Source organism: Pseudochaenichthys georgianus, chromosome 7 (genome assembly GCF_902827115.2).
Source record: "Pseudochaenichthys georgianus chromosome 7, fPseGeo1.2, whole genome shotgun sequence".
Lineage (NCBI taxonomy): Eukaryota > Metazoa > Chordata > Actinopteri > Perciformes > Channichthyidae > Pseudochaenichthys > Pseudochaenichthys georgianus.
Window position 1 is genome coordinate 22,093,203 of NC_047509.1, and position 13,077 is coordinate 22,106,279.

Genomic DNA, 13,077 nt, shown 5'->3' on the forward strand with positions numbered 1-13,077 from the left:
GCACACTGTATTTCTAAAAATGATATATATATTATGTTGATTAAACTACCCAAAAAGCAAAATATTGAACAACAACTTTTACAGCATGCCAATGGATAGAATTCATAGGATTTCTTAACTAGCCAAAACTGGGATTGAAGAAGTAACCACAAACAACCTTGAGTCACTTAATAACATTTAATGGACATAGGTTTCATGAATCTTTTACCCTTTTTTCCATTATAAAAAGAACAAAACATTGCAGTACTGCATTTGATGGGTAAAAAAAATCTATTATCTACAATGAAAAAAAACAACTGAGAACAATAAGGAAGTAACTACATGGATATTATGTGTAATGTAATTAAACATTTAGTCATTGTGTTTCTACAGACACTGTCTAACCACAAACTGTATAAAATGCATCCACAGAAATGGGAAAACTAATTAGTACACCAGATACACACGGAGGGGGGGAAACACATTTCTGTACAATATGTTCACATTAGTTCTCTTTTCATTTTCTGCTCAGTGGACACAGGTTGGACTTATGATGCTGAGTCCGTCCCCCACCGTAAATGGGTTGAAAAAAAGGGAAATATATGGCATCACATAAAAGGTTAAAGCCATGCTTAATGAGTGTCTCTGAAAAGAAATCTGTACCATTTACAAAAAATATTTAAAAGCAATAATTATTCACTGGTAGCAAATTGGATTTTGTTAACAGGGTCCGACAAGGCTTCACAGAGGTTATTTGAAGTGTGATTAGCCCTAGTTACCCATAACTTCCATTTTCAGTAATCTGAACAAATCCTTATGAAAATGAAAACCTGTTTATAAACACTTAACCAGATAGGCGACGAAGGAAAGGACCCTCCCTTTCAGAGAAGAAGCCACACAGTCAACTCCCTGGAAGACCAGTGTAGGAAAGGAGAGATATCAGAAGAGATCTAGTGGTGGCGCTGGCGTTTGGCATATGACAATCAGGCAGGAGAGAGTAAAAGTGAGGGAAGAAGGTGCGGCAGATCAGGTTAGCTGGGATGAAGAGTTTCAGGCAGCGCAGAGTTTACAGGCAGAAGTGTTGCGGCGGTGCTATGAGACTCGGATCATCTGAGCCACCGTCTCCTCTCCTGCTGCCTGGGCCGCTTCCTGCTGTTGCTGCAGAGGAGGATAAAGGTTCAGTGAGGTCAGCAAGATAATTCATGAGGCGTTTCATGCCCTAATTCCATACAAATGACTCAAAAAAAAAAACTTTCAAGAGAAAGTTTGTCCGTTCTTAGATGAAAATGTATAATTTCTTACCTGTGCCAGAGCCAAAGCCATTTCCTCCTTGTCCTTAGGTGAAAAGAAACGTCCTCCATCGCCTCGCTTGCGCTGCATGGCGTGGCGGTGACGAGACTCGTGAAGGTATTTTTGCTAGAAAATAAGTAGTATGACAAATTTGTGACACTTATACAACAGTGCTGATCCAAAGGTTATTAAAAATACTCTCAGAAAACAAAACATTTGTGTACTTTCCACCCAGTATATGGTTAACTACCATTAGAGCAGTGTTTCTCAAACTTTTTCATACCAAGGACCACTTAACCAATAAAAAAAATACTCGCGGACCACCTGACTCCACAAATATCCAAAAACAATAGGCCTGCTTACCACTCCAACAGTTTACAAATTACAGCCTAATAATGACAGTTTAACCTTCTCTACATCGCCTCGTTCACACATTAAATCAATAATACAAATACAGATTATATAAACGTTTTTGTTCAAATGCGATTTAAAATGCTCACAGGTTTTATACCTCTTATAAAATGTAGACTGCATTTATTAGGGAGTTTATGTCCGAGCCAACAGACTCACAGATTGTTGGCTACTGAGAGATATGTAAAATACACCGCATGTAGTACGACTAGGGATGTAACGGTATACGTACCCTTAATACAATTATTCGGTACGGGCCCTTCGGTTCGGTACACATGTGTAGCGAACAAATATAACGTTAAACGTAAAAAATTGAGAACGTGAACAACTTTTTGGAAGTAATCTCAGGTGCTGCGTCGCAGCATTCAGAGTAATTTTCTCACATTGGGTTCAACACGCCATAGAGCGACCAAGTCATTTCATTGGATGAGAGGCATACTATGAGAGCTGGTCAAAGGGATGCGCTCAAATTTAGTCAGTAATTTGAGGAACTGTCGAAATGGCGAACGCAGATAAAGTTGAGCTCGAAAATCCTCCAGCATCATTGAAGTCTCCGGTTTGGGAACATTTTGGTTTCGCAGTTACATACAAGGATGACGGACAAAGACAGGTGGACCGAACCAAAGCAGTTTGTCGGCATTGTTCAACTAAAATTGGTTACGCGGCTGGCAATACATCAAGCTTGCACACTCATTTGAAAAGGCATCACCCGAATGTGAATATCACCGGTACCAAAAGAAAAAAGACTGAAGTGCAAACCCAACTCCCACTAGCGTTTAAGCCTCCACCACTCGCAACAAGATCAGACCGAGCCAAAGCTATTACAAACGCCAAATATGCTTATGTTGCCATGTTAGCAAAGCGCTACCTGGCTGTATCTGCTACCTCTGTCCCTAGCGAGAGGGTGTTCTCCACAGCAGGAGACATTAGCCTCATCCCAATACCCCTCCTCGACTCTTCCGGGACTTGACCCGGAAATCGATCAAGACACTCCATTTTGAAGGACGTCCCAATAGCTGAAATGCACACGGAGGAGTCGAGGAGGGGTGCGGGAGGAGACGAAAGAGAGGATACACGCGAGCAGACTACGCGGAAGTGTTTTCACTACTCGCGTATAAAAGCCCCGCCCGACCTTCACAGCTGGTCCATTTCAACAGAGGAAAACCGACAACTGGAAGATGAGTGGAAAAGCGTCACATAAATGTATAAGTGCTCACAGCTCCGTGGGAATTATTATGTGCAATTCATTTCTAAAAGGCTTTCATATTACTATAATTATATTTTTATTTAAAGGTAGGCTACATTTTACACCAAAACGGAACACAAAAGCAGGACCAACCATCATACATTGAATTCCTTGACTAACAAGAGAAAGATTCATTCATTTAAATAAATATTTAACAACAAATGGGCCGGTTCTAAGGGGTTATTCAGTTAAGCCCGATGAGAGGGGATACAGCTGTGCACATGTCATCATTAACAGACGTCGTTTAAAAGTGACGTTTGAGTGAACGAGAACGTCCCAATTAATACCTGAGGACTCCTCTGTCCTCGCGTCACCTCCTTGTGTCTCTCGCTCGCATCTTACGGAGGCGGAGCTAAGACGCAAGGAAGGGAAGCGAGTGAGGGAAAGGAGGAGTCGAGGAGGGGTATTGGGATGAGGCTACAGTTAGTGCCCGCAGATCTGCCCTTTCGGCAAGCAATGTGGACAAGTTCATTTTTCTTTAAAAAAAACATGAAAATACAATGACAAGCAAGTCCTAATGTCAAGCTGGCTGCTTAGGTACTAGTACAGTACAGTTAAAATACAGATTATTTCAGTTCATGGAAATGCTGCACCTTAATGTTTATTTTATTATACTTTTATTTATTTGAGTGAATACATTATTCACAGTTTAATAATAATTAAAAAAAACCCAAAAAATATTTTATGTTTTGTGATAATTTTTTCTGCTGTCCCGAAAACGTACCGAACCGAAATGTTTGTGAACCGTTACACCCCTAAGATTTTCAAAACAAAATACAGTAAAACTATGGTCGCAGGCCCTAGTTTAACTCTCTGAGGTCTAAGCAATTTTTTCACGTGTTAGGCTCGTCTGGGCTTTTTTTGTAAAAATGCTATTAAAACATGAACCTTGGTGACCATTGGGCTGGCCTGACTACAAAAACAAATAAAAAAACGTTTTTGCAGCCCCAACAACAGCCTCTGATTCATCAACAGACTTCATGCAATGCTTCATTGGATGCATATATTAGATAATAATCTCTATCTAACTCCTAAAACATCTAAATCTACTTCCAGCATGGATAAATGTTCATAAAAGACATCCGTTGTTTTGGTCCGCGGACCACACTTTGAGAAACACTGCACTAGAGGTAAGGTGTTTATTTTATTGACTGTCTTATGTGCAAGTAAGAAATTACCTTTATTAAATGAGAATGAATTAAAGAGGTGCTGTATTTTTTTAACTGTGGAAGTGCAATGAAAATATCAATTAATTGTAACTGATCAAAATATTTTTGATTATCATTTTGGCCATGATCAAGCTGCCCTTCTTAAATGTGTTTGCATGTGTGGTGCATGGTGACCACTAATTGTCCTTACCCTCCTTTCTTTGGGGATCTTGCCCTCAGCCTCGAGCTTGGCTCTAGCCTGTCTTCTCTTCAGGATGCGGTGGTACTGTTTGGCATTGACGTACAGAGGTTCCTCCTCCAACATCTCGGCCCCTGGCAGGGGGATACGCTGCATTGTAGGAACTGCACCACCGCCAGGCACCATCTGAGAGAGGGGGAGATGTCAATCTAACATGTTCTGCAAATGCCTTCAAAGTCATGAGAAGAGCTTTATTCAGACAAAATATGAAAAACATGTATGTAGTTGGGGGCTTTGAATAAATATTCACTGAATGTATTGGCATGGTTCAACAAAGTTCATTAAAGTTAGATATAATAAAAGCTTTTTGATCAAATTCACTGATTCAGACAACAAAGTTAAGTATCACCAAATAATGAATTAATCACATCCAGATTATCATTACTCGCATACAAACTACACCCAATTTCTACAGATTCACAATGGATAGACAAAAATATGTTATGATTAGCAAAACAATTAGAGAAATTACATGTGGTGCTCTGAAAAAAAGTGACCTCCACCAAATCACAAGTTTAGATTCAAAAATATAAAAAGACTAAATACAATGGTAAGAAGAGTCAGATACCTCTGCACAGGGTCTTACCATGACCATTCCACCTGAATTGACCATGTTACCGGGCAGGGTTACGGTCACAGTGCCTTGGCCGCTGTTAGTAGTGTTTGTGTTGGCACCGCCTGCCTGCACAATCTGGGCGCCGGCCAAACTGGAAGCTGGAATTGTGATCATTCCTGCAAGAGGGGATTATCATCACGGATCAAAATCACAACTCAGCAGTGCTCCTGTTCGTAAAGTATACACAGGCAAAGGCAGAAAAGTACGAGAAAGTTGAGTTTACCCTGCTGCAGGACAGTGCCATCTGCATTGACAGGCTGATAGACGATGGTCTGTCCGTCGGCCGTCTGTGCCACCTGTTGGCCCTGCACGCTGATCTGCTGCCCCTGAGGGACCACGAGGTAGGAGAGCACATACTCAGTAATCATATTAACGATTTGTTAAATTGATTTGCCACTAAACTGGTCAGAATGTAGTACCTGGTTCTGTCCAGCAATGGTGGCTTGCTGGGGCTGCTGGATGATGATCTGCTGGGGCTGACCCTGCTGTCCCTGCAGCTGGATGGTCTGACCGCCCTGCAGCTGGATCTGACCCGGCTGCACCAGCTGGATCTACACACGGAAACAGTACCACACACAGATTCAGAAACATCTAAACATTGTGTCTCATTTATATTTAACGGCAGTGACCTAAAACACTCACACAAAAGGACCTTAGTGTATCCAATATGTTCCTACATCTGCTTACATAAACTCAGTGTGTTTTTCCCATACATATAATTACTATCCTCTGCTTGTATAATGGTTCCCACGTTTTCCTCAACATGAAATTCAAGGAGACACAGCCATGGCTAACAGGTCATTCGGGAGTTCAGAGAAGTTCTCAAAAGCTAAGAGACAAGTAAAAACCAGATAAGAGTAGAACTGGTGGATGGAAACTTCACAAAGCTGAGGGGGGAGATAGCAGGTCCTCCAGATACACCATATGAAAGTGGCAGACAGATTTCAGCTTGAAATTAAAATCCCAGAAACGTATCCTTTCAAGCCACCAAATGTGCGTTTCATCATTAAGATCTGGCACCCTAATATCAGTTCTGTGACAGGAGCAATTTGTCAGGACACTTTAAAAGACCAGTGGGTAGCATCTATGACCCTGAGGATGGTGCTGTGGTCTCTACAGGCTGTCCTTGCTGCAGCAGAACACAATGATCAAGGTTCAAGGATGCAGTCGTAGCAAACCAATACAAGAAGAACCCAGCAATGTATAAACAGACAGCGAGGCAGTGGTCTCACGTCTTTGCAGGCGCACCTGTCTCGACTCCAGACTACAACCACAAAATAGATAAACTCTGTTGCAAAATGCAGTAGTAGCAGCCTTGTCTTCAAAATCCTGGGATGTGGAAACGGCGAGAGAGCTGCTCCATAGAAAACTAAAACGTAGACAGGTGTGAGGATCCCAACTCCCATTGTCATAACATCAGCTCCCCCCCAGCATCCATTCCACCATTGCCTTTTTGCATTTTAAACAATGCCAAGGAAGTCCTGCATACTGCTCTCAGAGTACATCATCATTCGCTCTACAGCAAATGGTTGGCCCTGGTCTTGCTGTATTACATTTACTGGACAGGATAGTGTGAGGGAATAATTGTAGCTTTACTAAGATATTTGACCTTTCGGCCTGTTGACGCTTTACGACCAAGCCGAAGTCTGTCATCTGTCTTAAAGAATGGGAAGTGTCAACTTTTGCTGCCATTATGAGTTTTATGACCGGTGGACACAGATGCCTTCCCCAATGTGTGGGTTGACTCCCTGTAAACTGGTTAAAAGGTCTATTAGGATGAGAGGCGGATTCAGATTTTTCTTACATGGCATTGTAGAACAAATTATGCCTGGTTTACAACTATATGGAGATATCTTTATATGCTTTGTGATTTACGAGAAAGCCCTCTGAATGGCCTGTTTCTTTTCTCTTTACTAAGATTGTTGTTTAGGGATGGCACAACATCCTAGTCCTAGTGGGACAGGAGCTGAGAGCCAGCTCAGGGCCCTGGAGGTCATAACATGTCATATTTTTTTGTCTTTGCATGTTCTCTGCTGCGTTTTATTTTATTTGGCCTAACGATGTGGTGATGTTCAGTGTTCAGTTCAACATAACCTTGTAATCAGTGAAGAAAGACACCTGGAAGCTCGGAAAGCAACTGAAGCACTCCCAGTTATATCCGTAGGGAACCAGTCTTTTCTGTTGAGTGTGTTGGTGGAAAATCTTCTGAACAGTTTTGCACGGCACCAGCAGAAAATAGTGACTCTGGATTTCACAATTGTTTCAAGTTTGCAATGCTGTGTTTTTTGTTCATTTCAGAGCAATCACTTTCAGCCACGTATCAAGGACCTGCTCACCCTCAGTCCTGCTGATGTAGAACATTTAGGGGGAGCTTTACCGCTCGTCACTGATCCCATCCCGTAGGACTCGATCAAATACTTTGGCCATATATAGGGCATCTCAGTGACTTATTTTCCTCTTTTGTTTCCTTGAAAGTGAGCATCAGCAGTATAAAAAGCATGGTTATTTATTGTGACAGTGTCATGTTTCTTTGATTAAAAAAAGTGGGAAAATAAACACATGAAATTCAAGATCTCTTTAAGGACTATTCAATTTTAGTATCTACATTGAGGTGAGCCCCTAATCCTTCTCTCCCCTGTGCCTAGCTCAAGTGAATGGACCTATGCAGCAGTCAAACTAGTCAAGTAACGCAAGGCGATAATTTGATTTGCGTTTTGGGTAAACACATTGTTAGGAAAAATTTGTTTTTTGGCACTTTAAATTGGGAAAAAACTCACAAGTAAAAATAATTTGTCAACAGTAACTTGTACAGGAACTGATCAATAACTGAAAGCAAGGTCATGTTTAAATCTGCCAATTATATTACAGGTGAACACAATGTCCTTGTACAACATATTGAAATAACTAAGACTCATCTCTTACCTGCTGTAACCCCTGAGCTCCAGACACAGGGACCTGCATTATGGTTTGACCCTGTCCCCCCGACATGGCCTGCACCATTATGGGTTGCCCTGATGATGTGATGAGCTGCCCGCCGCTCACCTGGACCATCAGAGGCTGTCCCTGGACCTACAGAGAGATACAGAAAGCTGTTACAGCACCACTTCCAGTGTTTGTTACCTCAATATCACTGACGTGTGATTAACAAGACAAATTATTTAAAATCAGAAACATCAAGGATACCCCACCATGGATAAATATTTGATGATTTGCTGCTCTTCTATATACACAACGATGAAACCATCCAGTTCAATAGTAAATCCAAACTCAATGTACAGTTTATCCTTAACATACAATTGTGAAATACCTGCCTGTAATCAGTGTTTATTTACTGTAATACTGATGCTGAACCAAATGGTAAATCAAGTTTTTGTTCAGTTGTTTTGCTTAATAAATCGAATTAATTTGAATGAATATATCCAACTTGAAGAATATAGAGGTCCAATTGGCATCAATTATAAAATATAAAATGAGTGACTGCAAAAGACAACTGAAAGCTTTTGGCCGCAGTTGTACCAAATGGAAAAATACCAGTTTAAGGAATGTACTGCCATTATGCCACAACAAGACAATAAGGAAAATATAGCTAAATGATGAGAAGTGACAGCGAGTAATGACTATGGATCCATGCTGGTCCTTCTAAGTTCAAAACACATCCATAAGGCTTGTGTTTCAGATAGATTTCATCCTCACTGGGTAGAACAACATCTGACTTGCATATCTTGCAAGAGACAAACATAACTCAGACAAAGAGGAGTCATGAGAGCAGGAAACCTGAGGCTGACACACAACAAACTGTGCTGAGGAACATGCAGCTCAGGCAGCTTTAGAACATGCTAGGGAGGGAGGATGAACCAAACAGTACAGAGATGGGTCATGAAACACAGCCCTGGTTGTAGCATGCAAACTGGTAGGCTGTAACACGGTTGTAACTCTGACAGGGCGGCGGCGTTGACACCACTACCTGGAGTGTTTGCACCTGCTGGCCTGAGGCCGTCACCACTGGCGCCTCTGTCTGCAGCTGCACAGCCGTCACTGTGCCCTGTGTCTGCAGTCAAGGCAGGATAATACAGGACAATACAGTCTCAGATAATAATAAAAATAATTATGAGGAAGAGAGGCTTTGTCTGGGATCCACTGGAACGCTTTAATTGTGGGTTACCTGTGATCTTACAGAATACAGTGCAAGTGTTGTAGACATTTCTTTATCAAAACCACGTTTTTTCAGAGTAAATCCTGTTACCTGCTGTTGGATCTGTCCATTGGAAGTCTGCACAACTATTTGCTCCCCATTAGAAGTGGTGGCAGTGGTGTACTGCTCCATGGCTTGTTATTTGTCAAAAATCTCTCAGAAAACCTAAGAAAAACACATACAGTATGAGCTTGAATTAAATCTATGATTCTTAATCATGTATTTTTTATTTGTACATCATCTCACAACCTCATTTTCAAACGATATCTAATGTTAGTGCTGCCAACTCATTGTTTGATTAGACCATATTTAAACAGGCACGGCCCTTTATATGTCCACTAATCCTCGTATGTCAAATGTAATGTCTGACATTTAAAGGATATTGTATTGAACCCCTGATTGTTTGATATCAGCTGCTGGCTTGGTTTAACGAGGTGTTGTGCTAGGTGTCGTGGGAGCTAAATGCTAGCGTCAGTCAGCTAGCGAACAGCGTGGTAAACGCTAAAAAGCAAATAAGGGAGGATAGTCAATAGGTAAAAAGCTACCTTTAGGTGCACATTTAGTATGAGGTTAGCTACAAAATAATGATAATTTGCCAAGCGACGTCTACTGATGGAAGGACGTTGGCTTTTTCAACCCGCCCTTTGTTTGAGATTCCCTTCAGCTAACGTTAGCTAAGGCTTGTCGACCACCACAGATCATGTTTCATCACAGCAGTCGAAAACAAGCAGTTATTATCAGTCTAACCGGTCAGGGACACAGTGTTCGAAATAATACTGACATTCGATTTTTTTGCATTTAGCCGGGTTAGTAATTTGGTTGGTCCATGGCAAACCAATCCGTGCTGACAACTGCGAATGCCTTCAATCGGGTTTCCCTTACCGTATCTTCACTGTCCGGTTTCCCTCTGATTGGCTCCAGCCTCCAGTACAGCTCGCTAAAGCCCAATCAACAAAGTGAGCGGACAAAATGGCGCAAATGAAACAACTGAGCCTGGGAGGAGGTGCGCAGCTGCGTGACACACGAGTACCCGGGGACAGCGTGCAGGGCCCGGGGCGCCCGGCGGGGGGCGCCGCTGGGCACCAGGGCTGGGTTTTTACAGCTCCCCTGGGCTGCTATGTTGTCACAAAGTAAAAATAGATAGAAAGTTTATAAATAAAATGACATAAATAAATAACTACGGTTAGGAGTCTTCACATTCTATCAATTGCACATACTTCAACTGTTTATCATTAAGGAGAGGCTCGCTAGTTTCTTTAATAGCAGACTCTTTAAGGCAGAAATAACAGGGATCAACCTCAAATCCAAACATTCTTTTCAGCGTTTCTGAATGTGTTGATAGTTTTCCTATGAAATATGAAAAATTACAATAACAATTACTATATTCATCCCAGCTAACCTTTAAATAAATGTGCAAATGCTTTATAGTGACATTGATAAAGATTTTTTGAAATATAGCATATTTAAAAATACAAACAATCATGTTTTATGATAACCAATGATATTAACCCATGAAAAGCAAATCATATATATTTTAGAACAAATAGTACCCCTGTAATTTGTTCCAATGTTATTTGACCAACTGTTAATGCTTTATATGTAAAATTAATTTTAAATTTGTATTGAAAACATTCTCATAATGTTGTGCTTTACTGTAAGGTGTAATATTTTCAATGTTTCTTGAAAAAAAATCCAAAAGTACTGATATGAAATTACACTTTGTTGTGTACATTACCTTGCACATTTAGTGCATTTCCATGTATCTTGTACTCGGTACCTGACTGCCCTACTTTCCTAACACTTACCAACACTGCACCTCCACTCCGGCAGGAGGCAGAACGGCGCCGCCTTCCTGTAGTTACAGTCGTGTTTGCGGAAGTCCATGCAAGAGTTTCATGCTGGGATGGTGGCATGACAGTGGAGGAGGTATTCTTGTCGAGTTAACCTTAGTTAACAGAACAAGCAAGTTATCTAATTGTTATGAACATGTGGACAGTTTGACTTCTGGACGTGTGTCACTTAACGTGTGTCTGTCTCCTCTCTGGCTTAACAAGCTCATGACATTGTCTGAAAAAGGAGCACACAGCGACTGTGAGCATGGCCAGACCTCTGCAGGCCCTCTCCCTCCTCTACAGGCTCGGTGCTCGCTCAGTGATGCCCTCTGTTTCTATTACCAGCTTTCGATTTGCGAGCAAAGCATTGAACAAGGCACAGAGTCATGTGCGCAGAGACAAGGTTCCCAACAGAGCCCAGAGAGACAGCGAGGAGATGTATGACAAGGAGCTGGAGCTGGAGGATGTGGAGGACAAACTCCAGGTCTTGTTTGAGTAAGAGTCAACATTATTCCACCATGAAATAAACAACATAATATACAATGCTATGTGGGTTGTCTTGTTATATTGCCTATAACTTCGTATTCCTGCATTTTACTTGCATCAATATCCTTCGCACTTTTTTTGTACATATTTGTATGTCTAGTAAGTATATCGTATTGTTGGAGGAGCCTGGGATTATAATGGCCAAACATATCTAAAATATAACCATGTCTCCCATGTGTTTCAGTGAGCAGAGAAAAAAGCAGAAGACTGTGAAATATCACATACTGAGAAGGCAGATGACTCCACCAGGAGCTCCACAGAGGAAGCTCACCTGGGATGCTATCGAGCAGATCAAGTGAGGGTCTTTCAATACTAATGCACAACTCCCAGTTCATGTCATGGACGCCTGGATATAAGTAAAACTCCTATGTAATTAATGGAACCTTGCAAAAGCCTATAGATGTAGCCTACTCCAAATTCTTTTTTTAGGTAATGATATTTTGGATTTTTCTCTCAATTCGGGTGAAATGTGTATCAACATTCAAGAAACCCTAAGGATAAATTGAACATTTAGTTGCTAGAAGTTAAGTTGTGGAGTTAATTAAAATAAATAATGTTTTACGTGAATGAAAAATCACATTTTTCTTATGTGCAGTATTAATGCAGTTCTATGACATTTAAAGGTTATCTGGTCCTGCTTCATGAAGATATTTGACTGCATATTTTCCCAAGAAGGATGATTTATTTTCCTTGATATTTTTTCATAGGATAGTGTTATTATTAATTGCAGGTATGTTTTAAAAGGGTCATGTAATAACTTAAAAAAAATAAGAAGTTGTTACATGATTTATTTACTCAAGAAAACTGTGCCATGGTCTTGGTGAGTTGGTATCCAAAAACTCCTTTGTAATCTCAGTTTAACAACTCTCACTTGATGAGTCTTTCTGTCTTCACAGTATTTGTATAAATGATGTTTAAAGTGATTTTTTTTTTTTTTCAGATATCTGAAGCAGGAGCAACCAGAGGAGTGGACAGTTGAGCGTCTGGCTGAGGGTTACTCTGTCAGCCCTGATGTCATCCGGAGAGTCCTCAGGACCAAGTTTCTCCCCACTCCTGAAAAAAAGTTCAAACAGGACACCAGAGCATTGTCCGGACTCGGTCAGCAGGTGCTGCCTTCAGGAGCCGCGGCAGGGCAGGACAGGCTGAAACTGTCTGGAAACCGCACAACAGCGCTACTCCAACCTGGAAATGTTCAATCTGCCTTGGTGCCTGTGGCTGACAAGACTGTGATGCTTCATGGTGAAAGCTCAGGATTAGTCACTAAGAGTCCTGCCCCCTTTTCTCTTGTGCCCGCCCAGTTCAGAGCTGATGTTAGTTATGACATCCCGGTGACAACATCAATAGAAGAGGACAGTATTTACAACACAAATCCAACAGAGGAAGATGAAGATGACGAGGAAAGCTGGGATGGACGGCTGTTCACAGAAGAAGAACTTGAAGAGATTATGGAAACGGTAAAGGCTTGCCCTGTGGTGCAAGATGGCAATGACTTCTTTGATGCAGAGGGAAACTTTCTGTATAGAATCTGATGGCTTCCTGCGTTGGACCTTTTCATGTA

General features: G+C 41.3%; 2 protein-coding genes and 1 pseudogene across 6 annotated transcripts; 2 read left to right on the top strand and 1 right to left on the bottom strand.

The window, feature by feature from the left end:
- Window positions 1–162: 162 nt before the first annotated feature.
- nfyal (nuclear transcription factor Y, alpha, like) lies at window positions 163–10,175 on the bottom strand. Of its 4 annotated transcripts, none has more exons than XM_034087510.2 (10): window positions 10,024–10,175; window positions 9,193–9,306; window positions 8,914–8,997; window positions 7,872–8,018; window positions 5,369–5,500; window positions 5,173–5,275; window positions 4,920–5,065; window positions 4,286–4,459; window positions 1,282–1,395; window positions 163–1,137 (listed from the first exon to the last, which is right to left on the bottom strand). In XM_034087510.2, the coding sequence occupies exons 2-10, from the start codon at window positions 9,271–9,273 to the stop codon at window positions 1,072–1,074; spliced, it is 1,047 nt and encodes a 348-aa protein (XP_033943401.1). In that variant the 5' UTR covers window positions 9,274–9,306; window positions 10,024–10,175; the 3' UTR covers window positions 163–1,071. The 4 variants fall into 4 exon arrangements, with proteins under 4 accessions (XP_033943401.1, XP_033943398.1, XP_033943399.1 ...); XM_034087507.2 differs by having other exon boundaries at window positions 8,911–8,997; XM_034087508.2 differs by lacking the exon at window positions 10,024–10,175 and adding an exon at window positions 9,923–10,012 and having other exon boundaries at window positions 8,911–8,997.
- Window positions 5,507–6,550, top strand: LOC117449693 (ubiquitin-conjugating enzyme E2 K pseudogene; annotated as a pseudogene).
- Window positions 10,176–10,931: 756 nt separating the features above from the next.
- ngrn (neugrin, neurite outgrowth associated) lies at window positions 10,932–13,052 on the top strand. 2 transcript variants are annotated; one of them, XM_034086548.2, is made up of 4 exons: window positions 10,932–11,067; window positions 11,196–11,468; window positions 11,704–11,814; window positions 12,460–13,052. In XM_034086548.2, exons 2-4 carry the CDS (start codon window positions 11,239–11,241, stop codon window positions 13,046–13,048), a joined length of 930 nt encoding a protein of 309 aa, XP_033942439.1. In that variant the 5' UTR covers window positions 10,932–11,067; window positions 11,196–11,238; the 3' UTR covers window positions 13,049–13,052. The 2 variants fall into 2 exon arrangements, with proteins under 2 accessions (XP_033942439.1, XP_033942438.1); XM_034086547.2 differs by having other exon boundaries at window positions 10,932–11,468.
- Window positions 13,053–13,077: the final 25 nt, after the last annotated feature.